The following is a 27626-nucleotide window of genomic DNA, read 5'->3' as shown; positions in this document are numbered from 1 at the left end:
GCTAGGGCTAAGCCTCTATTTTCAGCTAGTCCTAACTTTCCAAAACAATTCCCCTCGGGCCTCCTCTTTCACCAGCCTTGTTCCTGCCCCAGGTGAGGCTGGAAGGGTTGTGGGTACCTCCAGGGTTTTCTGAAGGGCACTCAGAGAGACTGTCTGGAGAGCCTGGGGGGAGGGCCACGGCCCAGCTTTCTTGGGAAATGAGCGCCTGGATCTCTTTACCTTTTTCTTTGTTTCCTTCTGCCCGCCCAATCTCATTTTCTTTATCCTGTAGCAAGAAATGAGCTACCCCCATTCCCAAGGTGGGTGGCCTGGAGCAGGGAGTTTGACAGTGGAGAGAGGGCCGAAAATTTGTCATGACAGGCGGCCTGGCAGTTCGCCTGGCTGTCTGGGGTTCAGAGTTTTATCTCGTTGCTTTTCTGTCACTGTCTCCACAACTATGGCCTTTCTGGCTTCTTTATGTGTTCTGTGTTGGGAGGAGGGACAGAGGTAGAATAGCCACCAAAAATGTCCCCCCCCTTCCCATGCCCAAATAGCTCTGGGGCTGCTAAGCTCTGCACCTGTAAGTGCCCTCCCACCTTCCAACTGCTCTGCATGCACGTGGGGGGGTGCTTCCTATGGAAACTGCGACTCCAGCTTTCACCGCTTTCCACCTGAAATGTCATCGTGCAGCCACCAAAGAATGGGGGAGGTGCTGGGGCATGATACGTCCTGGTGCAGAATCAGGTGGGAGGAGGCGGGATCAGGATGGGAACACTCTGGCAGATGTAGCCCCAGCCACCCCCAACATCACTCCGCTTTATTTCTGAAATAGTAGTTGCGCCCTAGTCAGCACAAGAGACAGGGCCCTAGGCAAGTCCTCTGGCACCCTGCCCTCCATTTCTCTCCCCGTTTCCACTCTGCTCAGCCCCAGGTGCTCAACCCCCTACCTGTTCTGAGACCTTTAGGTGAACTGAGCATCTCTCTAATGAGTGCTTTACTGAGGCTAAGGGCTGGGCCGGTGGATAGAGGATGGAGCCTCAGAAAAGGGGTGTGTGTGTATGTGTGTGATCAGGTTCTCTTCAGTGCTTGGGGTAAACAGGCATGGCTCTCTTTGGTAAAATTTTTGGGGAAGCGGAAGTTCTTTCTCCAGCTGTATTTTGTGTTCACTCAGTTTCTTTCTTCTTTTTCTGCTATCCTTGGAGCCACTCGTTTCAAAGCTCAGGTCCCAGGGGGTGGAGCAGAGTGAGAGCTGCATGGTTTGGGGTCTTACAGACTCCGAGTCTAATCCTGGCTTTGCCTGGCTTCTGCTGTGTGCACTCGGGCAGATATCTAACCCTCTCGGCCTCAGTTTGCTTTGTAAAATAAGCATAAACGTATTCAGCTTCAGACAGGTGCTCAGGATTGTGGACGCAAGTTGGGTGTTGAGCGTACATTAGTTGCCACAATCAAAACACTTGGGGTGAAGAGTGAGGGTCTGGGATCTGGAAGTGCCGGAAAGAGGGAAGCAGTCTAGGTTGGGAGGGTTTGGGGGCAACAGGACAACTTTGGAAGAGCTAGATGTGAGGAGTGTGCATGTCACCATCTGAGAGCATAAGAGCGAGTGAATTCTGGGGGAAAGAGCTTATGTGCGCAGATTTCCAGTGTGTCCAATGGCTTCTCTGCATTGTCCTGGGCTGTGGCAGACCCCCAGCAGTGGGGAGACAGGGCTATACACCACTGGTTATGCTTGAGGAACCAGACTACCCCCCACCAAGAAAAGCTGGGTGGACAGAGGGTCAGTTAATTTGCTTTTGGAGAAGGAAGAGACTGCTGTGAGCGTATGTCATCAGGGAGGGCTTCCTGGGAGAGGTGGGGCTTACCTGGGGCCTTGAATAATGGAATGTTCAGCACTTGCTTACCCAGTCTCTCCTGTGTACCAGACCTTAGGCTACAGAGATGAGTGATCTGGGGTTTCAGCCCTGCAGGTGCTCCCATTGGGGAAAGACAACCCGAGGAAGAATTGCCATAGTTCTAGAAGAAACAGAAGGGAATGTGGGAAGGAATCAAGGCCATCTTCGTCTAGGGATCTTGAGGGTAGAGAATAGATGGAAGGGCATTACAGGAAGAGGGAACAGCTTATGCAAAGCCTCAGGTGTGAAAGACGGCCAACTCGATGGAAGGAGAAAAGTTGAGTGTGGCTAGGTCATACAATGAAGCATATTACAGAATGCTGTCACATCCTTGAGCTGTAGCTGTGGTAAAGGACAGGCTTGAGTTGCCTTAATTCTCCATGCCTGTTTCTTCCTCTGTGAAATAGGAATAATAATAGGTCAAGGTTGTGGTGATCACGCAAGATGGTGCGTATAAACTTCCCGGAACAATGTTTGTCACAAAAGACGTGTGCTCAATTAATGTGAGCTGTCATTTGATCCTCACAGGACCCTAGCAGGGGAAGTCAAGGGTTATTATCATCATTCGAAGGTAAAGCACTTAGGCCCAGAATGGGCCATGCCAGGGGCATGCCAGGGGCAGAGGTGGGACTTGAATTCAGGTCATTTGCCTCCAAGTCTACTTCCTGTCCCTCTGCTCTGCCTCAGAAGGACAGACAGGCTTCAAGTAAACAAAGAATAGGCATCAAGAGAGAATTCCGGGCTAGAGGAAGTGCATGAACACTTAGGCCCTGTAGACGGCCGAGTGGGCCATGGCCATGAGTGACCGTGCACGTGTGTGTGAATGTAAGCATGGGTGTTGTGCAAGGACTGAGTCTCTGTGGCGTGTGTGCGTGTGCATGAGAGAGAGAGAGAGAGAGAGCGCGCGCGTGTGCACCATGGGCGCCAGTGCCTGTGGCCTGTGTGTGTGTGTGTGTGTGCCTACCCTCCCCCCCCATTCCCCTCTCGTTCCCCCCGGGTAACTGGCGAGCTTGCCCTCAGTAGTTTATTCCCTCTCCAGCAGCTCCCCGGGGCACCCCAGCAGCCAGCAGCCCTGTTTGATTCTGTTCATCCATAAATCATGGCTTGCTGGGGAGATGAGAAGGAATTTGGAGTGGGAGCAGAGCCCCGGCAAGGGACGGGGTCAGGTCTGCAGTTCGCACCTGGAACCCAGCCTGGCTTCCAGCTGTTGCCCCTCCCCCAATCTCCTGTTCCTCAGCCCTCCCCATTCCTTTCCATGAGTATTCACTGGTGGCTGCTTTTGGTCAAGTGCTGGGCCAGGGATCCTAAGACAGGGATTGGGGAATGAGTGGGGTGTGTGTACAGAATTGAGTGAGACATGACCCCTGGTCTCTCTTGTCCTGTGGGGGCAAGTAGATGCATACCTAATTCAGTATTTCATTCAGCACTCAGTGAGTGCCGGCTCTGTGCCCCAGATGTCTGTAATACCGAGCGCGACATGGTAATGCTATGATAATAGCTAGCGTTTATTGTCTGCTTATACTGTGTCAGGCACTGTGCTAAGCACGTTATATGTGCTAATTCCTTTAAACCTCACAGTAGTCCTATGAGGCCCGTGCTATTATTAGCCTCCATTTACAGATGGGGAAACCAAGGCACACAGAGATTCAGTCACTCGGCTTGAAAGAATAAGAGCCAAAATTTGAGACCAGACAGTTAATCACTGGCTCCAGAGCCTTGGGACTTAATCACTGCACCCTAAAAGAAAGGTGCAGGCACAGTGTCAGGTGAGCTCGGAGGTAGGAGAAGGTACCTCCCACTGGGGAGATTATAGAAGAAGGCTTCTTGGAGGCGATGCTTTTTATCTGGGTATACAAAAATCAGGACTTGTCAGGCAAAAATGGGCATGGGGGAAGAATGCAAGGGGTCCTGGTGTGTGTGTGTGTGTGTGTGTGTGTGTGTGTGTGTGTGTGTAAAAGAGAGGTTCTCAAACTCTCTTGCTGCAGCCTCTCCCATCTTGTTTGAGTGACAAGGTAGATAACACGCAAGTATTGAACATTCAACAAATATTTACTGAGCGCCTCCCATGTGTCAGCTTGTTACAGACAATCCCGGGATGAGCAAAGCAGATACAGCCCCTGTCTTCATGGACCCCTGTAGTCTGGTGCATAGTAGACGCTTAATAAATGGCAGCCTCTGTTATTATTCCTAGAGGTCTAGGATTCTTCCTCACTCATTCTTTCAACAAGATTTTATTGAGCACCTACCATTTGCTCCGCTCCGTCCTCAGTGCCGGGAAGACAGCGGTGAACAGGACAGCAAGCCCTGCCCTCATGGAGCCGACATACTAGAGGGGAAGCCTGTGTGTGAGCACCTTGTCTACCCTAAGAAGTGGGCCACCTCCTGGAGCACACAGGCTTTACGTTGAGAGCTCACTGGGGAGTGGCATGATGAGGAGCATAGGTTCTACCCACAGGATTGGCGAAGTCTGCAGGGCTCTGTTAGATTATCATTAATCCTGAGCGCTAATCGGCTGACATGCCTGCCACAGGCCTGGGCAGAGGGGCAGCGATGTGCCTGAGCTCACACTTCACTCCCAGGATGCCTCTGGGATTGGACCTAGGAGACCTGTTTCTCCTGGCTCCTGGCTCACCCTGCCTCCCAGGTCTCCTGATGTCATCTGTCTGCCCTTGTCTGTCTCACCCCCTGGGGCCCAGGATATCTCCTCTGCCTCAGGATAGGTCGTGGAATTCAGCTCTGTCAAAAGGCTGACTAGGGCTGCAATATTTTCTTTCCCCAAATATTAATATGCTGACGCTAAGGGGACTTGAAACCATGTATGTCATCGGAGGAAGGGTTTAGAAGGGCTGGGACAGCTTTGCCTAGAGAAAACTAGAAGGGGACATGAGAGCTGTCGGCAAGGATTTGAAGGCCTGTCATGTGGCAGAGGGAGCCGACTCGTTCTCAGCAGATCCAGAGGGCAAGCATAGGACCATGAGGGCAAGTTCTAGGGGGACAGATTCAGCTCAGTGCAAGGCACAGCAGCCCTCCTTAACTATGCCCATCCACGGAGGACTCTCCTCCTGCAGAAGCAGCTTCCTGTCACCAATGAGGCTATCCAGGGGGTTCGTGGATTGATGGGGCCGAACCCCGTGACTTCCGAGGTCTCTTTCATCCTGAGACATGGTGACTCTATGCTCTGGGAATAGTTTCACTCTGGCTGGCAGGTGAGAACATGTTTGTTCCCCTTGATGGCAATATCACGTGTTGGCTGAGGACATCTTGTCACTTTTGTTCACAGCATAAACACAATTTGCAATGGCAAGTGTTTGTTTCACCCTTGCTTCAAGGGCTGTTTGGGGGATGCCTAGGGGCCTGGGGATCTTGGAGGGAAGGAGTCAGCTGTCTAGAAGATGATGGCATCCACCCATGCTGCAGAGCGATCCCAGGGTCGCCAATCCCAGGGGCTCAATTTTCCTTAGCAACATATCTCTTTCTTCAAATGGAATTGTCTGCAAAAGTCCAAGATTTGAAACAGGGAAATGATGCTACTTTGGTTGAAGAGGGCTTGAGAGATCACAACCTCATCCACTCAGCATCCACCTCCATATCCCCTGTGAAACTCCTGGGAACCCTAGGGGATCCCAAGAGCACTCCAAGCAGAGTGCAGACTCTGAGCCAGACTGCCCGGGTTCAAACCCTGGCTCCACCACCTATCTGAATGACCTTGGACAAGGTACTTGACCGCTCTGTTCCTCTGTTTCCCCATCTATAAAATGGGGATAACCATAATGCTTACCTCAGTTGTTGTGAGGACCAAGCTGTTATCTCAATTGGAACACCTAGAACACCTGCTCATCATCAGAGTGGGAAAGGGTCAGATCTTCCGCAAATGAAAACACTGACCTCCGAGAGATGGAACGCCTTGTCCACGGCCACATAGTGGGTTAGTGACCAGAATAGGGCTTCAGCCTACTTCTCCTAGACTCCAAGCCCAGTGCTCATTCTGCATGCCACGGAAAGCTCATCGCTTACGATGGGCATTCCCTGGGGTCTCTGGGGACCATTCAGAGGGTGCCCACTGGCTTCTGGGATTGACAGGCTCTGTCTTAAGGGGCTCTCCAGCCTACAGCAGAGGTTAACAAGCAGCTTTTGAAAAGGACCTTGTTTGGCAAAGAGGGGAGGAAGCGTCAGGGGGTGACCCCTTTGAGAATTGCCCCATGGCCAGGAGCTGTGTGTGTGGAGAGGAAACCTTCTGCCACAGCAAGACGATGACTAGGTCATGAGCTTGCTGACACCTCCTCTGGTCTCACTCACCCGCTGCTCACAAACTTCCCATGACTCCCATGGCCTCTCATACAACAAGCCCCTCAGCCTGAGAGACAAGCCCCTTCTGCACCAGGTCCCTCCCCTCATCCCCAGCCTGGTCTCCACACTTCACTTTCCATAATTTAGTCCAACTCCTCAGACAGCGTGCCTGACACTTCTTACCCGCTCCTTGACTTTGCTCTTGCTGTTCCCTTTACCCTCACCTCACCCCCATGCCCAAGATCACACCAAAATACCACCTCCTCAGGGGAGCCTTCCCAGATCTCTCCCTAGTCCAGCAATCACTTCTTCATTCATGCTCCCAGTGCCCCTCTGTTTACACCTGTGACAAAACTGACACCGACGACCCCGGCAGTAACACCTGTCTATTGAGTGCCAACAACAATCCCATGGAGGGATGCCGTTTTTATCCTCGTTTTATAAAAGAAAATGAAGACACTGAGTGGTTAAGACACTTGTCCAAGGCCACACAGCTGTTAAGTGGTAGAGGCTTGTCAACTACAATTGAAAAATAAATTTAAAAGAATATATATATTTTTTTTAATAAATAAATCCTTTTTTTTTATTTTTTGAAAAAAGAGGCAGAGGCTGTACTCAACCTTGGGCCTTTTCTTGGGTGTTTTGGAGGCTGGTGCCCCAGGCCGGTGTGCTGCCACTTGCTGGTTCTGGAGCATCCAACATGCTAAGAAACGATTAGCTGAATTCTTGCCTGTCCCCTGTGCCTCCTGGTAGATTCTCAATAGGTAGCAGTTGAAGAAAGCTCAGCCCAAGAATGGAATTTACTTTACCGGAAAGGGAGTTCAGCAACCCACGCCACACGCCCTCCCATTGGTGCAGGGGCTGTTCCTGGAGACACGCCCAGGCCCTCCCATTGGTGCAGGGGCAGTTCCTGGAGATACGCCCAGGCCCTCCCATTGGTGCAGGGGCTGTTCCTGGAGACACGCCCAGGCCCTCCCATTGGTGCAGGGACAGTTCCTGAAGAGAGCGGGAAGAAGCGCGGGCCCCCTTCTCCGAGGCACCCTTGCTCATCCCCTTACCGCTGTCCTGTCCTGCATCTTGGGGCCCTGGTCGCATGCCTGCGGTATTATGGCCATCACTCTCCCCACTCGTCCCCACCCCGTCCCTCAGAAGCCTGGAGGTTTAAGATGGAGGCCCCCTACTTTGGCCTGAGAACTTTGGCGGATGTAGACGTGCTCCTCCACCCAGGGGAGGGAAGGGCAGGACCCGTTCTTTGGTGTCTACAGATTGTCCGGGTCAGAACTCCCCAGTGCTGTGGGCTCTGATGTTGACAGTGAACAGGGATACAGGACCTTCCTGGGGGCTGAGGCTGCAGACTCAGGACAAGAGAAAGTTTAGCTGGCCTGGCTGGTAGATAGATGGGGGCCAGATGAGGGTGGTCTTTTCCCACAGCTGGGAGGCTCAGGAAATTGAGGAGGGAGAGGTGGGGCCCAAGCAGGATTCTAGAGAGAGTGGGTAGTGAACCAGGTGTCTGTGGCACTGACATGGGGGTGGGAGGCAGCCCTGGGGGTCCTGAGAGCTGAGGATGACCTCTGGGCCCTCCTCCGGAGGCCCCACAGCAAAGCAAGAGAAGTTGGAGCCCAGAAGCTAAAACCACAGGAACCAGGACCAGACTGCTATTGCCAGCTCTTAATTACCACTGTCACTAGCACCAAAAAGCCCACACAGGCTTCTCTGTAAATAAACAGTGGCTCCTTGACTTGAGGACACATCCCAGTGCAACATATTTACAGTGCACACGTAATCTATGCCGTTTCCTGCTCGACTCCCCCACACTATCATTTCTGGTCAAGTTTTGCCTTCTTTACGTTTGGTGTTTGGTTTGGGCTCGTGTTTACAACCACCTGTGAGAAGGCAGGGAGGAGGTTTAATCTGTATTGCAGGGACGAAGACAGTAGTTATGTGACTCGTCCAAAGCCACACAGTGAGCAAGAGGTGCAGTTTGCACAGAAACCTGGGATTTTCCTCCCAGGACAGGTCTCTGAGCATTTCCACTCCTGAAGTATAGGACCCTGAGCTCCTGGAGAGGAAGCCGCCTCTCCAGCGGTTACAAGATCGTAAACGATGAGCTGATAGCTCAGGGACGGAGGGATGAGGGGGCGTGGCGTGTGGTGGGCTTCCAGCCACGGAAAGCTGGGCTAAAGGGAGTGAGGGCTGATAAGAGGGTTCCAGAGATTTCCTCCTTGAGTCTTGGCCAGGCACTTAGGAAGGTCTGCTAGTGCCCATAGGGCAGATGACCTCAGAGGGACTGCAGGAGATAACAACCCTTCAGGCAAATTCAGCTGGAGTTGTAGCTTAGTATGGGGTGGGGGCATGGCAGAGTGCTGGGCAGGAAGGCCTTAAAGAAGCAGTGGCTATTTTAAGGGGATTCAAAGGGCCTGAGAAGCCTGGCTGGGCTACGGGCACACTTGGCCTCTCCTTTTGAGGATGTCAAGTTTGGGGGATGGTATTGATCCCATTGGTTCACACAGGGCCCATGCAGGGAGAGACCAGGAGAGGTGTCAGTTGGCACAGTCACCCCATTTTACAGATGAGGAAACTAAGGCACAGAAAGGGAGAGGGACATCCCAAGGTCAGCCAGCTAAAAAGAACTGGGAGTAGAACTTGCTCAGAGCTCCCAGTGTGGGGCGCAGGTGAAAGGGTAGGGGGGTGGTTCTGGGGGCCTCTGGGCTGAGGGAGAGTGGCCAGCCCTGGCCAGTGAGGATCTGACCTGCCCATGTCCTCCCCAGGGGCGCCCACCCGCGATGTCCTGCTGGTCTCTGCCATCATCACCGTCAGCCTTAGCGTCACTGTTGTCCTCTGCGGCCTCTGCCACTGGTGTCAGCGCAAACTGGTGAGGCTCCTGGGGGCCCCGGGGCGGGGCCTGGCTCTGCACCCCGTCCCCCACGAGCACAAGCATGTGACCCACCTGCCCATGTAGGCAGGCACACCTGCGCGTAGGAATTCACACCGCATGCACGCCCTGCATTTGCCTGGGTGTTGGCCCTCTATGAGCCACACACCTAGGGACACTCGTGGACAGACGTGGGTCTCATAGGCATTAACAAGCTCTCAACTCCACGCACACACGCCCGGCTTCCTGCAGAAAAAGCCGCAGACACACACGCGCAGACTGAGAATCGAGGCCCCCTCCCCGCTGGCCGCTGCCCTCCCCCAGGGCTGGGCGTGGCCGAGCCGTGTCTCTTGGCCAATGAGGCGGCGGCGCCCGCCCCGCCCCACCCCCAGCGCCCTCTCATCCATCCTGATCCTCCGGGTTTGTACAAGCACAAACGGCTTCTTTTCATTTTTAACGAGAGCTGGGGAATTAACGAGCAGGATTAGGCCATCAATAAGTAACGAGACGTCAGGAGGGAAATTCATCACCGAGGGCGCTGGGCGGGAGAGCTGAGCTGAGCTGCCTGTCCGCAGCCCGCAGCTCCCAGAGGGCGGCCGCCCCACGAGACCCTAATCATCCCGGATCCTGCCGCCCCAGCCCAGAAGTGTGGTGGGGACTTTGTGGGGTTGCAGGGGGCATCCCCGAAGGTGCGCCGGGAGGCGTTCCGGTTGTGGGACCTTTCCCAGGGTTAGGTGAAGAAGGGTCCCTGGCAGATACCCTCCAATCCCCAGGTTGAGAAGCGTGGGAGTGGGTGCCACATCTAGGAGCCCCATTCTCTCCCTGCCCAGTCAAAGAGGAGCCTTAAGGACAAGGGGGACGGGCTGTGGCTGTGGGCACTGTGTGGGTGGGGGCTTCACACCCCACTCCTATGGAAGAGAAGGGGCAGACGCCCCTGGATGAGGACCCAGCATGCCTCCTTCAAGAAAGGCAAACTCAGGAATTGGGAGCATGACTCTCCATCCTGGGATAGACAGCTTCAGGCAGCTCCTTCGGAGTGTGTGCAGAGACCCAGCGGCTCTCTGCATGCAAGGAGAGCCAGGCTGCCTGCCTCGCATTGTTCCTGGATCTCCCGTGGCTGTGTCTGCCTCAGAATTTCTGGGGAGGTGGAGTATGGAGCTCGGCCACGTGCCTCTGTATGCAAGTGTGGCTGAGCACTGTAGCCCTGTATACCCTTTTCGGTCTGTTAGGCTCTCTGTCCATCTGTTTCTTTGAAGGCAGTTGTGTGAGCAGGCACTGCTGGTGACCTTGAGTGGGAGTCTTTGTGTGTTGACTTTGAGGGTATGGGTGCAGTGGGAATGTGCCTGCTCACCTTTGCACGTGGGACGTGTACTATCTCATCAGGTCCCCGAATGAGCTAACCTGTATGTCTGCCCCACTGTCCCAGCCCTGTCTCCCCTGGTAAGTGCTGCAGTGTGTGTGTGTGTGTGTGTGTGTGTGTGTGTGTGTGTGTGCGCGCGCGCGCGCACGTGCCTCACCTGGGACAGGAGTTCGAAGATGACAGCTTTCATAGCAAGTGGGCTGCTGAGAGATGGAAAAGCTCCCCTGGCCCAGCCCTCCTCCCTGCCTTGAAGTTCCCCAGGGTCTAGGCCACAGTGTCCTTTTTGACTGGATCCGTTGAGCTGCCCAAGCCCCTCGACCCCTGCCCCAGCCCTGGGTCACAGAAGCCAGGGGGCTTTTGCCCAGATTGTCTCTGTGCTCTATTGGAAGAGGCTTTAAAATGCCCCTTGCACAGTTGCTGGGCTCTCCTTGCCTGCCTGTCCCCTCAGCAGCAGTGACATGATACCCTGACAGCCCAGATCCCATTTCCAAACATTAATAACTTTCTTAATCTCCTGCTGGCTTTTTCTGGATCAGCGTGGCCAGCTCCTTCTCTGATGAGCAGGCTGGTGATATAGGCTGCTGGACCCCACCGAGGGCTCCTATCCTTACCCCATTAACTTACCCATCTCCCAAATCAAGTCATGCCCTAGTTCCTGTCCCCCATAGCACCCCAACTCCTGCTGCAGTGACAGTTGCCACCTGAGGCAAAGGTTCTCTGAGCTGTGGAAGGAAAGGCCACCTTGGGTGAACTGTGGGCAGCCCACCTCAGCCATGCCTGGCCTTGAGGAAGGGCAACAGACCAGCCTCAGGAGGGGGTGCTTATCGGGTCAAATTCCCTGTCAAGACTAGGAAGAAAGAGGAGAGGAGGTGAGGGGTAGGGTTGGAGAGTCCCCTCAGCAGGGGCCCCACACTGGCTGAAGTACTAGAGAATTGGGGGGGGGGGGCAGGGCTCCCTTCATGGTGGCCAAGAAGGGCCGTTGGCCACCATGGAGGCCTTCAGGCCCTGATCGCCCCCGTTGAAACTAGGATTTGCTTGAGGTTTGAACTTCTGTAATGATAGGAGGGATCAGAGATGGAGCTGAGAAAAGGCAGTTTCGCTGGCCCAGAGGATCCAGCAGCCTTGTTTTTTAACTCAAAGTTCTGGCTCAGAGGCAACACCTGGAGCGTGGACCGCGGGGTACATGGGGCGCTAGAGGGGTGCTTCCAGCTGATGGTTTTGAGAACTGCTGGTTACCAGGTTCCACACCAAGTGCCAGAGGCCATACAATCCCTGCCATTGGGGGCGACATTCCCAGGGCTCTGAAGTAAGGAGGAAAATAATATCCGTGACGAGAACCCTGACGCGTGAGGGGCCTGGGGCTCACCCCGTGACACCACATCATTTCAGAAGGGAGGCAAAGGAGGCCGGAGAAGGCAAGGGACCTGACCACAGTGACACGGGGCACATGCGACGTTGCTGGGCCCAGGACCCTGGTGCCCCTGAGACACAGGGGAGCTGGAGGTGGAATGAGGGCCCCCCGCACCTTCAGGGGCGCACCACTGCGCCGCCTCTGCCATTCCCCTGAGCAGGCGGCCCCATGCCTGGGACAGGGCTGCAGCTGGCAGGGAGGCCGGGGCACGCGGCTGTGTGGCTTTTGTTTTGCTTTAGGGAGAATGGAATAATTGGCTGTTGTGGCTGTGGTATCGGTGCACGTGACTGGATGTTGGGGAAACGTGCGTGTGTGTGCGTGTGTGTGTGTCCCTACTTGGCTGGGCAGGGGCAGGCCAGTGCCCAGTGGGAGAATGGACTAGGGGGCAGCCCCGGCCCCTGCACAGACCCTACCGCCCTGACACCCACATCAGCCCTGGGCCTAGGCCAGGCCCATGGGAGTGCCCGAGGATGCTTGGTGGCAGCCAGGAACGTTAATGGTGCCGGGCTCTGCATCAGCTAAATTTAGAAACCCAAACCGAGAAGGTGAATGGCGCTCACCTTCCAGGCAGCAGGCCCAGTCACCGCTGCAGCCAGGGCCCTGCCTCTAGCCAGGGACCTGGTGCCCCCACCTGCCCCTCCCCTCCTCCGACTCCTGCTGGTGTGAGGAACTCTGGGGGGAACTCAGAGGCCCAGCCTCCCTTTCCAAGACCGCCTTCCTACAAAGGAGAGTACTCAGGCCTCGCCTTGCCTCCCAGCCCGGGGCGCAGAGACCCCGGGCAACCCCCAGACAGCGAGGCACACAGCCTGGGCAGGACTGGGCACAGAGCCTCTCTCAGCCCCCAAGGCTCACATCACTGGCCATTGCCAACCTTGCCCTGCAGGATGCCACCCCCACCATCTGGGGGCGGTGACGTGGCCAGCGTGATGTGGCCAGGCGCCTGAGAGCCGTCTGTCTGTGGCAGAGGGAGATGTGTTTCTGGGAGCCGGGCCAGAGCCCCAGGAGACAGGCAGACAGGAGGGGCCCCATCTCCAGGGTCAGGGATGGGGTACAGGTCAAGGGGGCCAGGCAGCTCTTAGTGCTCCATGAGGCTCCAGTCTGCATTCCTTCCCGGGGGTGGGGGCGTGTGGGGGCTCGCCGGGGAGGCAGGGAGGGTGCCGCGCTGTGTCCCGGGAGTGACCTGCTGCTGTCTCCACAGGGCAAACGCTACAAGAACTCCTTGGAGACGGTGGGCACGCCAGACTCAGGGCGTGGGCGCAGTGAGAAGAAGGCCATCAAGTAGGTGCCAGGCTGCGAGTTTGGGGGGGCATACCGGCAGCCCAGGTGGGAGGAGCTCCTCTGCCCTTCCCCAGATCTGGCCACACGCACACGCACGTCAGCTCCCCCACACCCTGGTGCCAAGCTCTCTCCCCACGCCGCACCCCAGGGTGGCTCTAGGGCTCCACCTTCTCTGTCTGTGCCCCCTAAGTCCGCACAGTGTTCCAGGGCCCCCCAGCCCTGTTTTCCGGCTGCTCTCCCAGCGCTGCCTGCCTCTGCCCTCATCCGTCCCCACTTCCGGTCACACACACCGTGCCCAGCCCCCGCCCAGCTCCCCTGCTCTTGTCTCAGACCCATCAGTGTTCTCAGGGCGACCGGGAGGGAGGGCAGGCCCAGTGGCGGGCCACTCCCCTCCTCCATCACCCCTGGTCCCTGCTGCATGTCTTGCTGCCTCCGTCCGACTCGCCCAGCTTTCCCATTTTGCTCTGAGAGGCCTCTTCACATAAGCAGGTCTGCCTCCCCCTGTGGACCACCCGGGCCAGCCCCTTGCTGAGGGTCACTGAGACATACCAGGAGAAGCGCCCCTGTCCCGCCTGGCTGGGGGCTCTGGGAATGGGGGACTCTCTCTAGAGGACTCTGTGCCCTCTGGCCAATGGCCTCGGCCCCTTCTTCCCCTTCGTGGGCAGGTTGTCAGGCCGAGGTAGAGCTGGGGGCCCCTCCGTTTTAGCCGGCCAGCCAAGGGGCTCTGCCCAAAGTGGAGCAGCCCCAGCCCACCCAGTCCTCCACCCCGTCTTCTTCCCCCCCTCCCCGCTGCCCTTCTCTTGTCCACCTTTATCCCTTTCTTCCCACTTTTCTCCTTCCTCTCCCTCGCTCCCAGAGACTTCCCTCTCTGGCCCGCCTTGCCCCCTCCTCTTTCTTCATCTCTTGCTCTGATCCTGTTCGGGCCTTCACAGAAGCTGTGGGAGTGTGTCTGTGGGGGGGGAGGGGGCGGGTAAGTGGAGGGGTGGGCCAGGCCGAGGGCGGGGGTGGGGAGGATGCTCTGGAGGAGGCCAGGGGAAGCCTTTGAAGCTGGGCTTGGTTGCACACTCTCTCCAGTCTTCAAAGCCAGAGCTGGCAGGTCTCAGGGGCTATTGCAGAGCCAGGCTCCAGGCTTTCTGAAGGTGGCGGGAGCACGTGGAGGGAGCACGAGCCCAGCCCGGCACCTGTGCCGCCTCCAGGCCAGGCCCCTAACTGAGTCTGCAGCCGTGGTCTGGGCCAGGGGGCCCGTCTTTGCCAGGTGACCATAACCTTCCTGGATAGACGATTGTGTAGCAGGACCAGGAGTCCTGGAAAGGGCCCATGAGAGGAGGCGGGATTCCCCACAGGGGGTTGGGTAGGCAACAGGGTGGGCAGCAGGGCCCTGCAGACTGGGACAGCACCCATGAGGGCTTTCTATGACAAAACAAGGGCCACAGTGGGCTGCTCCCCGCCTCTCTGCAGCCCTGCAGCGCCTGCCCCCCTCCCACCCTGCTGAGCTGTCAGACCCTCTGCCCCAGGGGAAGGAAGCCACCCTTCTTGTCTACCTGCCCCCAGGTTCCTAGACCTTTAGACCTTTTCCCCTTGCCAGGCCCCAAAGCTGGGGAAGTGGCAGGAAGTAGGGTTTACCCACTCACGGCACAATCTCCTCCTGGGCTTGGGACCTCCTTTAAAGGGACTGGCTTATCAAAAGTGCTGGGAAGCTGCATTCTTCATCAGTGCTTCCCAAACTGTGTTCCTCAGAGCTATCATACTCCATAAATGATTAGTAGATGTTCCACAAATCAAGGGTTCCATGACCAACTAAGTTTGGGAAACACTGCACACTCTCTCCCTCTCGGAGACACAGATATTCATTAATACCTTAAAGGCTCTGAGAAGTCCTGCACTAAAGGAATTAGTGTTTCGCAAACTTAATTAAAGATCCTCTTTTCCAGTGCTGCAGCGGACAACCCAAGGGACCCTGGAGCCCCTTGGGACTCAGGGTGGGAGACCAGCCTGGCAGTGATGACCCTAGGTGGATCTTTCTCTCCAGGACCTAGGGTTGGATGGCCCTTGACTTTGGGGGTGGGGAGAGGCCTTCCAACTGCTCCATCTCTCTGTTACACTGGGAAGGGGGACCAAGGGATGTCTCTGGTAGGTCGAGGGAGCCTCCCCAGGGATGGGGCCTCCTGCCACTGAGGGCCTCCCATCCCTGGCCTCCGCTGCCCCTGTGAGCTGGCCAAGGGCTGTGGCTTTGAACCCTGGTGCACTCTAGACAGAGACTGTGTCCACACCAGGGAGGCCAAAGGGGCCCCGTGGGGCAGCTCAGCTTCTCCCCGTCTCTCTTGCCTATGTTCCCCGAGTCCGAGCTTGAGAACCAAGGTCTAGGTCAACCTTGTCCTTGGCTCCAGGGTTTCCAGGCCAGGCCTTTTGGCAGCTGAGGCTTCTGCTGCGCTCCCACCATAGAAATCTCCTCGGCCTCTGTGCAGCTAGCATGCCTGCTTCCGTACGACACGTCACAGAGCAGGAGAGGGTGGGGAGGCTGAGGCAGAGGATTTCTTCCAAGCCAACCAGCTCCACCTCGGAGAGGGACAGGGGCACAGGGAGAGGCTGCCAGGCCAGGTACCTGCCAAGGAGCCGAGGCTGAGTCTGCCCATTGTTCCGCCAGAGAAGGGCCGGCTCCCTTCATACAAGGCCCCAGAACAGAGGACCGGAAGGCTCCCTGTGACCCTGGTCACACCCTCAGTAAGGTCAGAGGCCTGGAGACGCTTCCCTTTTCTGGGGAGGTGACCCAACCACCACATTTGCAATGAGCAGAGCGGGTCTCCAGCTCAGCTGAGATCCCAGGGTCTGAGGCCAGCGCATCCCATCCTTTCCTGATAGGGGGAGAGCAGAAGCAGCTGGGGGACCTCAGGCCAGTGAAAGGAAGAGAAAGATAGACCTGCCCCAGGAGCTGCTCGGTGGACGTGGATAGAGGAGGGGAGAACCTCCCGTCTTCCAGAACGGGGGCCTCCACCTTGCCCTGGCATAGCTGACGGCTTAGCAGCTACAGCCAGCCTTCTGGTTTGACGGGCAGGGAGACTGAAGCCGAGGCGGAATGGGCCCTCAGGAAGTTGGCCGCAGGGTCTGATCTACCTTTCAGCTCCTTACAGCCAGACACCAGCACCCTCTCATCCTCCCTGCCCCCCCCCCCGCATTCCACCCCGGGCCTTCGCCCCAGCCCCGCCCCTCCCCCCTCCTCTCTCACCATCTTTCTCTCTCCCACCAGCTTCCCAGGGTACGAGGCTCCAGTGGCCCACCTGCGGCTCGCCTCTTCTCCGCACGGCTTCTCCCACCCTCGAGTGTGTGCGTGTGCGTGTGCGTGTGCGAGGGGCGCCGGCCGCGCGCCCGCCCGCCTCTTTCCTCCCGCAGGAGCCGACCCTGGCCCGCCCCGCCCTCCGCGTGCCCAGCCCAGCCCCTCGGCCCCCAGGACTGGCAGTTCTTGTTTCTTCTTGTATCTCCCTGTTTTCTCCCCTCTCTCTCTGCCCCTCCAGCGATCTAGACAGAGACTTTTGGAATAACAATGAGAGCACAGTGCAGCAGAAATGGAGCTCCTACCCTCCCAAGGAGTTTATTCTAAACATTTCACCCTACGCCCCTTATGGCGACCCACGACTGTCCCTCAAGTGAGTGACTTTACCTGGTTTGATCATATGTACGAGTATCCGCGCACGCCCTCCTCCCCCTCCCGGCCCCTCACTTCTCCCCTTCCGGCTCTCCTCCCCCCTCCCCCACCCATGCACCCATGGGCAGGCTGACCATGGAGACGAGCAACCCCTCCTGCCCCACCTCGCCTGCCTGCCCCTCTCCCGTCCCCGCCCCAGGGCCAGCCACGCAGGAGAGCCCCCTCGGCGCAGCCACACCGGCCCCCAGCTGGTCCCCACGGCCCCGCCCCCTCTGCGCAGTCAGGATGGGGTTGCCCGTTTTGGTCCCTCCTTCCCGGTGTGGCTCAGCTTTTCCTCCCCGTGTGCTGCTGCCCTGGCTGCTCGGTGGTGGTGGTGGTCGGTGGTCGGTCGTGGAGGTGGTGGCGATGGCGGTGATGGTGGTGGTGGTGATGAACTCTGACTAACACGGCTTTCTCTCTCTCCCTGCCTGGGGGCCTCCTGGCCTGGACAGCCCGCTCTTCCTCCGTCGTTAACCCTTCGTTGTCCTGTGGGATAGAGTTGGAGGTGGCTGCCCTCCCCCCACCCCCGCCGCCCCTGCCCCAGGCGGTGGGGAGGGGCCCCCCCTCCGTTGTCGTGGTGCGTTGTTCTCCGACCCCCAGCCCCGTCCCCTCTCCTCTCCGCAGGCTCCGCTGTTAACCCATTTGCAGTGCTGATGTCTCTCTCTCTCTCTCTCTCTCTCTCTCTGTCTCCTGTCTGTCTGTCTCTCTCCTCCTCTCTCACTGTCTCTTTCTTCCTTTTATCTGTTATTGTTGTTCCTCCTCTTCTACCCCACCCCCACCCCCACCTGTGGCCTGCCCTCTCTCCCCCACCGCCACCCCCGGTGCCCCTCTGGCCCGGCTGCCTCGTGTGTGCCTCCAGTGGCACCCTCCTGTCGGGCGCCAAAGTGGCCGCTGCGGCGGGGCTGGCGGTGGAGCGGGAAGGCCGGCGGGGGGAGAAGCCGGCACCGGTGCCGCCACCCGGAGAGGACGCCTTGAGAAGCGGCGGCACTGCCCCGAGCGAGCCGGGCGGCGGTGGCAAGGCGGGGAGAGGCCGCTGGCGGACGGTGCAGAGCCACCTGGCCGCAGGGAAGCTCAACTTGTCCAAGTGAGTGATGGCCCCATGGCTGCCGGAGCCTTGAGCTCAGGCCCGCCCCCTCCAGGGCGACAGCGGGACCCCTGGCATGCCCGCTGCTGCCCCCCAGCGGTGCCGTCCTCGGCCCCTGGCTCCTTCCATTACGTCACCAGACTCCCATCGTCCCTGCCATCGAGCACGACTAACAGCCATACAGTGTCACATCTCGGCCTCTGGCTGCTGCCCCCCCCCCATAAGTCTTTCTTTGCCAGTGACCAGGTCATTCCATTTTCTGCCCTGAGGGCAGCTTCATTTCCGTCCTTGGGTCATCCCATCCTCTTTGACTGGCCGCCCCATTTCAGCTGTCAGGTCACCCCCTCCATGAGCAGCAAGCCTGTGGTTGTTCGGCCACTGGACCATCATCCCATTCTTGGAGAGCTGGCCCACTCTCAGCCTGTGTTTATGCCGCTCATCCACCACCGAGCCTTCCCTCTTCCGGCCAGCAGATGGCTCTAGACCCAGAGGTCGAGCCATTCCATTTCCGACCATCAGGTGACTCCATTGGCTGGTCCCCATCTCGCTTGCGCCATAATCCATCTGTTACATAGGCCCACCGTCAACAGCCGGGCGGTCCCCATCGGTTCATGCTCGTCTCAGCCATCCTCGCTGGCTGTCCCCGTCTTGGTGAGCGGGCTGTCCCACCGTCAGCTGTTGGGACTGTATTCTTGGAGGTTGGGTTGTCGAGCCCCAGCTAGCTTCTCTTTTCTCGTGAGGGTGGTCTGGATGTCAGACAGAACTGCCATTTCCTTTCTGACAGCTGGCTGAGCTTGCCAGACAGACAGTCCGGCCGTCCCTCGCTTGGGCGGTGGATCTAGAACTGGCCCCTATTTGCAGCAGATGGCACGTTCCCCTCTCCTCCACCGCGGGGCAGCCTTATTCTCATCTTGGCTTTTAGAATCTTCCATTTCCCCACAGCTGAGCCCTTCCAGGCTCTAAATCATTTGAACTATGACCATTCTCACCCATGGGGACATAGGTTCCATTTTCGGCTATTAGACCGACCTTGTTCCCAACTAATGGAGCGGCCTGGACCCCTTCTTAGCCATTGGGCTGTCCCATTACCTCGATTCTGGGCCAGCCTTCTTCTCTTCAGAAGGCCTGGGACTCCTACCATGGGGACCACTGAGGCCTACCGTGCTGAGGTCTCATTTGCTTGTTTGCCTGAGGGAACACGAGTCAGTTTCTCCCCTGACATCAGGCTGCAGGAGGGTCCCAGTAGGAAGCCCTGCACCCTGTCCGACAGCCAGGTTCAGCACCTCACCCTCTCCGGGCTGCTCCGGCCACAAGACTCCAGGCTGGCTGAGGCCTCCATGCCATCTGCTGGCTCCAGGCCTGGAGGAACCAATTTTAGTTTCCTGTGACTGAGAGGTTGTAAATTGGACTAATTTTGGATATGATAGGAAACCAAAATGAGGTCAGCAAGGAAGAGGAGGCAGCCGCCCAGGTGTTGTCTTTCTTCTGCCTCAGACTGCCCCTAAGGAGCTGTGGGCCTACCTGGCAGGCCAGGCCTGGGCCCGCACCTGGCGGTAGCCCAATTCCACACCTGAGCCAGGCGAGGCCGCTGCCCCCCGTCCCAAGACCCCAGCTAAAGCCATGTTTTGCTTTGCTTTTTTCTCTGCTCTCTCTCATTCATATTCTCTCTCTCTCTCTCTCTCTCTCTCTCTCTTTCACTCACTCTTTACTATTCTCTCTCTCTCTCTCTCTCTCTCTCTCTCTCTCTCTCTCTCTCTCTCTCTCTCGGCCCACAGGGCAGCCTAACTGTTGTCCTTTGGTTCTCAGAATAGGCTCGGGGTTGAGCAAAGCTGAGGTCTGGTTGCAGTGGTGAAAGCGGCTCCAAGGGCCCTGGGGCCCCCTCCTCGGGCAGCTCAGGGGTACGTGGCTGCCCCGTGGTGCTAGATCAGGAGTTGGCAAGCTTTCCTGTAAATGGTCAGATAGGAAATACTTAGGCTTCGCAAGTCACACAGTCTCTTTTATGACTGCTTGACCCCTGCTGTCTAGCCCCGTAGCAGTCTTAAATCGGACCTTCGGGTAAACCCTGGAGCTATTGGGAGTTCCATTTCAGACCACGAATTTTTTCCTTTCCCAGTCATATAAAAGTTACATTTACACTATACTGTAGACTATTAAGTGTGCAATAGCATTATGTCTAAAGACAAGTACGTACCTTAATTAAAAAATACTTTATTGCTAAAAAAAAAAAAAAAAAAAGCAATGACACTGACAGACTCATTTGACCCAGGGTTGTCACAAATGTCCAATCTGTAAAAAGCAATATCTGCGGAGCGCAGTAAAGTGGAGCGCAATAAAACGAGGTATATGCCTGTGAGTTAATGACAGTGGCTGTGTTCCAGGAAAACTCTGTTTACAAAAACAGGTGGCCCACAGCTCAGATCTTGCCAACCCCTGCCCCAGGCCACTGGATTGGGACAAAGGGCAGGGACAGGAGGAGGTCGGGACCTCTGAGGCTCTAGCCTTGCCTGTCGAGTGTGCCGAGGTCTCTAGCCAGGGCCCGAAGCAGGCAGCTGGCCCACGAAGCATGAGGCTGGGCTCTCTGACCCCTCCTACCTCCCTCTCCTGAGACAATTGCAGCTACCGCTGGCATTGACGGTCCCACACATCCCTGGGACCGGCCTCGTTAGGGCCCCGTGGCAACCCTGTGTCAGAGGCAACTTGGATTATGTTCACCTCCATTTTATAGATGAAGAAACTAAGAGGTGGACCCACTTTTCCAAAGTCTCAAAGTTAGGAAGTGGCAGAGACGGGATTTGAACCCGGGTCTCTGACCTCATTTTGCCTCTGATCAGCCATGTCCTAACTATCTCCTGTCTGTCCGTACCCTGATCCCAGCGTTTTTCTGAGATGCTGATGGACCTGTGAGGTGAGTGGCCTCTTGCAAATGCATAGAGGACAGGACAGTCAACCCTATTTTCCATCGGAATTGTGCCAAAGTGGCCAGACGAGTGGTTCCTGGGGATCCCACCTCATCTGCTCCTTTCCAAGGTCCCCTCCACTGGCTAGACGTCCAAGATATCAGGAGGGGACATTTAACCTCAGAAAGAGCAACCCTAGAAGGGGGGCAAAGGTCTGCTCCAGATCCTGAAACTTGAGGCAGCCTTGGCCACAAAGCAGAGGTCTGGGAGCCCGAGGACACTCCCAGCCTCTGTGGACAAAGCATAAGATTTGCCACCTTCCCCTGACTCACCACGCATTACTAGGCCAACTTTGCTCTGGCCTGAATTTCCTTGTGTCTCCAAAGGCCAGCAGTACTTAGAACAGAGAGGCAGACTTTCCTGGGGTCCCCCAGTGAGACAGCCAGAGAGGGCAGCAGCAGCAGCTCCCTCCACCTCTTCCCATTCCAACATGACAGGCAGCCACAGGGCCTTGGGGACCCGCCTTCACTACGCAGCCGCCTCCACAGCTTCCGTGGCCCGTTCAGACCAGCCGAGAGGTTGGCTCAGACAGGAGGTATTTGGGCGCTAGCTGAGCCAAGGCCAGAGGGTGGGCTGGGCCGACCTGGGGGCCTGAGGGTGGGCGCGGGGCCTTGTGGCCTCCTGGGTGAGGTGGTGGCAGCGATGGCAGCGGCGACAACTGTGATGGAGGCCTGGCAAGGTCCGGCAGAGTGCGCCCTGCACGGGGCCTCCTAGTCCTGGCTCTAGGCTTCCTCCTCCACTGTGATCCCTTCACCTGCTTCTCCTTTCTCTCCTCTCCTCCACCTGCCCCAAGTTTCGAGGACTCCACCCTGTCCACGGCCACTACCCTTGAGTCTATCCCCAGCTCCACGGGAGAGCCGAAATGCCAGCGACCCCGCACTCTGATGCGGCAGCAGAGCCTGCAGCAGCCGCTGAGCCAGCACCAGCGTGGCCGGCAGCCCAGCCAGCCCACCACCAGCCAGAGCCTAGGCCAGCTGCAGGCCCACACGGCCTCGGTGCCGGGCCCCAACTCCCGGGCCTATGGCCGGGGCCAGGCTCGGCAGGGCGCCTCTGCAGGCTCCAAGTACCGGGCGGCTGGTGGCCGCAGCCGCTCCAACCCGGGCAGCTGGGACCACGTGGTGGGGCAGATTCGAAACCGAGGCTTGGACATGAAATCCTTCCTGTAAGTCCCCACCTTGAGTGGGCCAACCCCCACCTCCCCGACCCAGCCTCTTTCCCCTACATCTCCTCGGGAGCGAGCGCTGGCCCCGCATCTCAGGGGCAGGGTGCCGGGCCGGCTCAGCCGCCCCTCCCCAGTCTCCTATGGCTCGAGGCTCGGGCCTAAAGCCCATATCTGAGCCACCCCTCCAAGGACCCCAGCCCACCCTTGGTGCCTTGGTGCCTCGGGGCTCAGAGAAGGTCACCCCTAAAAGTCAGTGGAGACACTACAGAAGCTGCCGAGGTCCCCAGATCTGTCTCCTCCCAGGCTGCCCGTGGCCTCCCCGCCAGCCTCACCCTCTCCTGTGACCTCTCTCCTCCCCTCCTCCCCAACCTGGTCTCTGTAACCAGACTCTGCTCACCTTCCCGCACCCCCCTTCCTCCCCCGCTCTCACTTCCCCTGTCCCTACCACCAGCCCTGTCCTCTGCCTCTCTGACCTTCTGTAGCCACCTGTCCTCCAGCTCCTGCCCTGGCTCCCATAATGGCCCATCCCCTAGGGACAAACCGTGGATGTTTCTCCCAAAGCCTCAGAGAACATTGTTTCTAAATCGGAGGCTTCTTTTGAGTGTGCAGGTCTGAGAACATACCACCAGTGTCTAACCTTAGCCATTCCCCCAGCCATGTGGCCCCCTTCCCCCACCCCCACTAGACAGTAGGGGCCCCCCACTCAGGGCAGCCCCTCCCCAGCATCCTTCCGGGCATCTCCCTTCACTCTCAGAGCCCAGGGCAGGCCCGGGCTTCTGTCTCTGGTATCACCACCTCCTCGGGCCTAATGTGACCTTCCTTCCAGGCTCTGGGGATTATTTCCCTCGCCCAGGCCTTTCCTAGGAGTACTGTTCACAAGCAGGAGACCAGCACACCAAGCCTGGGAGAGGAGAAGGGGAGGAGGAAGGGGAAGGCCAAGGTCAAGACCTAGCTCACTGGCAAGATGCGGGGATTCTGAAGGCAAGCGGGTCCCTCAGAGCAAACTGCTTCTCTGGCTGAGAGCCCAGACCAAATTTCCAGGGCGGACGGGAGTGCTGCTCCTGCCAGAGGCGCCCAACAGAAGAGGCTCTGCCACGCCAGCTTCCCACCCTGTGCAAGTGGCCTGTGGCCCCAGCCCCGCAGGACATGCTGCCTGTGAGTGGACTTGGCCGCTCCAGGCGATCCGCTGGGGCTCTCCCCTGCCCACGGGCCCTTGGGAATCCAGCTGGATGCCTGCATGAGACGAGATGCCCAGCAGAGCCTCCCAGCCTCCAAGTCACAGTTTGTTTTGGGACAGATGCTGTGGCACTGGCGTGCATTAGGAGAGTTGAGGAGGTTGGTTCTGCTGTGGCTGGAACAGAACCGAGCCGGCCGGACTTCTCACCCCTCTATGCTCCTGACTTCAGGCTGCTCCCGGCACAGCCGTCGCCCTGCCTCCTCTTCTAGCAGCCATCAGACTGGTCCAGGGGCCGTCCCCAGGCCCTGGGAAGAAATGTGCCCGCTGCAGGAAAGCCCCCGTTCACCAACTCCTCCCTGCCTACCACGACCCCCCCGCCCCTCCCCGCCAGCCAGGATTTGACGAGTGGCTCTCCTGCACCAGCATCCTTGGTCCATGCCGCTCTGCCCACCGCAGCCTTCCCGCCCCTCACCTGCCCGCCCCTCACCTGCCAGCCACTTCCAGGGCTCACCCAACCCCCCACCTCCTCCACTTGTGTCCCTCACAGCCGGAGTCGGCACATTGTGTAAAGGGCAGATTATAAATATTTAGGCTTCGCGGGACACATGTAGCCTTGATCAGATTTTAAATGGTACAAATCATTCTCGGCTTGTGGGCTCTACAAACATTAGCCACAGGCTGTAGTTTGCTGACCTTGGACCCCGCCTTACAGTTTAGTGTCTGAGGCCTTTTACTCACCCAAACACTGGTGGCTCAGATGGAGGGTCGGGGTGAGAGGTCTAGCCAGGATGCCCCCCATAACCCCACCAGAGAAGGACGCATTCCTCTTGCTTAATGGGTGTGACCCCCACCCCAACACCGCCAACTTCTCCCCCAACTCTTGCCCCCATTCTTGCCCTCGTGGCCTGCGATCCAGAGAGAATGATAAGTTGGGAAATTATGCAGAAGAGCCGTTTTGTTTTTTAAGAAGAGCAAAAGGAATACCTGAAAAAATGCATTAACCAGGAAAAAACATGTTGTTTTCGCCGGATTTCCCCTCCCCCCCAGCTCAACCAGCTCCCGAGCAGCCACATGGAATTTTACCAACTCTCAAACCATACCGGGGGGCAGAGAAGAAAGAATGAGGATTCCTCCTGAGGAAAGGGGGACTTGTTTCCCAAAAGTTGGATGCCAGTGCAAGTGTCAGCCTGGAGTAACCATGCCTGGGACAGACATACAAAGACGAAGAAGGCAGTGCGACCCCTTAACTTCCTCCCCTCCCCCGCCCCCCGCTGCTAGCTCCCACGTTCCAAGTCCTCCGGGCCCCGCCCCCTCCTCCTGAGGCCATTTCTCGCAGGCTGTAGTTTTTTTTTTTCCTAACTTCTTTGGGAAATAGCCCTAGAGGGCTACTTTCCCATACCTCCTCCTCCTGGATGAGGGGCAAAGTGATTGACTTCCTGACCCCGCCTGGAACATTCCGCCGGGTTCGCCATCTTTCCCTCGGCCCTTCTTGAGATGCTTTCCCCGCCCGCTCTACAAAGCACCCAGAAAGTGCCCATGAACTCAGATGATTTTGAGGGGGCAGCTGGCCACTTTTATCCCTGAAAATGCGGGTGACCCCACAGGTGCTCCCCAGTGGTTCTCTGAGAAGGCGCCATACTAAAGCTGTCACAACTTGACCTCTGGCCTCTCCCCCACCTCCGTGCTGCTGCCCACATGTCAAACCCAAACGGGTCTCGCCGCCTCCTCGTTCGCCCTCGCTGCAGACACGGGCTCCTGCGAGTCCTGCCTGGGCTTCTCCAGACCTCGCCAAGTTCCCGTATTTTCTGTCTCCACCTTTGCTTTTTTTTTGGTGATTTCTGGACTGCTTCTCCCAGGAACAGCCCCTGAACTGCAACCAAAGGCCTTGGTGGCTATTCCCTGCATCTCCAAGAACAGGGACACCGGAGAAGGCCCATGGTGGCTGAAACGCACCAGCCGCCGGAAGGGACTTCCATTCCCCTCTGACGGGCTGTGTGTCCAGGGACCTGGGGGAGGAAGTGCCCACCAAGACCCCTCCTGGCATCAAGTGTGCCCAGCTGACCGTGGCCCAGAGACGCCTTGACAAGAGGCGTCCCTGAGCACAGGGCCCGGTGCCTGCTGGATTTCCAAACTCTCTACGAACTTCCCAGCTGGGAGCCCCAACCCGCCTGCACGGCCTGAAGGAAGATAGCGCCAGAGCCCGTCCCTCGCCTGCCAGGGCCCCGGGTGGTCAGAGCCAGCAGCCCCTGGCCTCCGTTCGCCTGGAGATAAATTAACCTTTGGAGGTCTGCCGTGTCCCAGGCCCTGGGCTCTGCTCCCCGCAGCTTTCCCTGAGTGTCCCGGCCACACGCCATCTTAGCGGGCCCCCTGCCCAGTCCCTGCCCCGTTTCTCCAGAGAATCTCGCTCCGGCCCCCAGGCGAGCTGGGCCTCAGACCACGGACACCTCCCCTCCATTTCGCCCTCCCTGCCTCCACCCCACTCTGCTCCGCCACTGTTGACAGTGCTGACGTGTGGTTTCTGTCCCGCAGGGCCAGTTTCTTACGCTTTTTTCTTCTCTCTTTTTGTCTCTGTCTCTGTCTCTGTCTCTCCTTCCCCTCCCCGCCCCTCCCGCGGGGCTCCCTCCTCTCGCCGCACCCCCCGGCTGGCGGGCTGCCCACCCCGGGCAGGGAAGGCCGGATGGTGGTGCTATCCTTGGTCTTAGGGCTTTCGGAACAGGATGACTTTGCCAATATCCCTGACCTGCAAAACCCAGGAACCCAGCAGAACCAGAACGCTCAGGGGGACAAGAGGTACGAGCACAGGCGAGGGCCCGCGGCGGCGGCGGCAGAGAAGGAGGCGTGGAGAGGCCGGCCGCCTGCCTCGACCGGCCCGGCTGCTGGACGAGGCGGTGGCGCCTTCGATGGATGCCGGAGCGGGAGGACAGCCCCCTCCCCAGCCGGCGCCCTCACACACGGCCACCTGGTGGTGTCCCTTGGGTTCGAGGCCACTGTGGCCCTCCTGGGACCATTCTGGATCAAGCCTGCTCCCCGGGCATGCCTGCCCTCGCCCGGAGCAAGCCAGCCTTTCTGCCCCATTCTCCTGCTTGCCTCTCCTCTGCTGCTCCCTCATCTTTCATCTCTGCCCGACCTGGAAATCCCAGTTTTCCCGGCGGTTGGTGGGCGGGGGGGGATGTTAGGGAAGGGGCGCCAGCCTGTTCTCCCTCATCCCCTCCACCTCAACCTCCTCTTGCCTGGAGGTCCCGCTGGGGTGATGGTCACACACCCCGATGCAGAGGTGTGACTGGCTGCTCAGCTGATTGATGGAAGACGAGCCCCTGGTGGCGAGGGTTGGGGGGCATGGGAGAGGCCTGGTGACCAGAAAGAACCAGAAAGGCAGCCCCTGGGCCTGAGGTACCAAGAAGAAGGAACAGGGTGAGGGGCCGAGCAACCTGTCGCCGGTAGCCTCACTGCTGGCCCTCAGGACCCCATGGGGACCAGGAATAGCCTGCGTGGCACCGCATAGGCTGAGCAGAGGGCCAGGCAGTTAACCGTCCACAGCCTCATCCATCAAGACCTCAGGGGAGCATCTCCTGATGGAGGGCGTGGAGCACTCTTGGGAGGAAGGGGCATGGGACGGGCTGGGGGTTCCAGGGCTCCATCAGTATCACCAAGGCCAGGTGATCCTGCACCTGGTCTGACCGCCTCCTCTCACCTGGCCTTAGGCCAGGCCCGCCACACACCTGTAGTCATGGCAGGTGGGCTCATCGCCTTGGTCAGGTCTGCTTCTCGTGCAACCAAAAAGCATGCGGCCTGGCATCCAGGATGCCCTCCTTCTAGCCCCGGTTCTGCCAGAACCTAGCTCTGCAACCTTGGGCATGTCGCAGCCCCTCCTGGGCCTCTGCTTCCCTGTCTGTCAAACGAAGGATTAGACAGGGTGACCCCTTCCAGCTCGGACGTGCTGAGCTTCTAACAAGGGAACAGGCCCTTGGGCTGGGGCACTTGTCAGATCTTGTCAGCCGGGCAGGGACCCTGGCACTTGCTCATTAAGAGGCCCTTAGGTGCAGGAAGGGACTGTCCGAGCTGCTGCCAGAGGCAATGGGTTAGGAAAGGACAGGCAGAGAGTTAGGCAGCTGACTTGCCTGGCCCTCTGGTGGCTTCTGGAGACCAGCCTCCTCACATCTTCCCATCTAAGTCCACAGCTGCATGTCTGCGGTGGGCAAAGCCAAAGTCCCCGGGGAATGGGAGGGGAGAGCAGGACCTTTCACTCAGTGACAGACGGCGTCACACCTTGAGCCCAAGTCCTGGGGTGCGGGAGGAACAGAGGTTGCCACCTCCGGCCCACCTACTGCTGCAGGAATCCCGGCTCTCCGGGCTGGGCTGCAGGCAGGCCAGAGGGCCTGGGGAGAGGGCGAGGTGCTACAGGAAGGGGGCCGGAGCCCCCCGAGAGCCTGCTAAGCACCTGAGCCCGTCGCCTGGGAAGGTGTGGAGCGTGAGGGAGCAGGTGCAGGCTGG

The 27626-nt window shown here is 58.2% G+C and overlaps 1 protein-coding gene across 7 annotated transcripts in view; it reads left to right on the top strand.

The window, feature by feature from the left end:
- The window catches only part of SYT7 (synaptotagmin 7), a 56907-nt gene that overhangs the window by 15046 nt on the left and 14235 nt on the right, over nt 1–27626 (top strand). The window contains exons 2-7 of one of the 7 annotated variants that reach the window (XM_036220980.1): nt 8924–9027; nt 12997–13076; nt 16586–16717; nt 17615–17839; nt 21590–21958; nt 25803–25925. In XM_036220980.1, coding sequence (XP_036076873.1) covers nt 8924–9027; nt 12997–13076; nt 16586–16717; nt 17615–17839; nt 21590–21958; nt 25803–25925 — 1033 coding nt within the window. The remainder of the gene's footprint in view (nt 1–8923; nt 9028–12996; nt 13077–16585; nt 16718–17614; nt 17840–21589; nt 21959–25802; nt 25926–27626) is intronic. The other 6 variants (XM_016134215.2, XM_036220981.1, XM_036220982.1 and 3 more) reach the window with 6 other exon arrangements.

The sequence above is a fragment of the Rousettus aegyptiacus genome, unplaced genomic scaffold (genome assembly GCF_014176215.1).
Source record: "Rousettus aegyptiacus isolate mRouAeg1 unplaced genomic scaffold, mRouAeg1.p scaffold_m13_p_5, whole genome shotgun sequence".
Classification (NCBI taxonomy): Eukaryota; Metazoa; Chordata; class Mammalia; order Chiroptera; family Pteropodidae; genus Rousettus; species Rousettus aegyptiacus.
The sequence above is the reverse complement of the archived record's forward strand: the minus strand, read 5'-3'. Positions and strand labels throughout refer to the sequence as shown.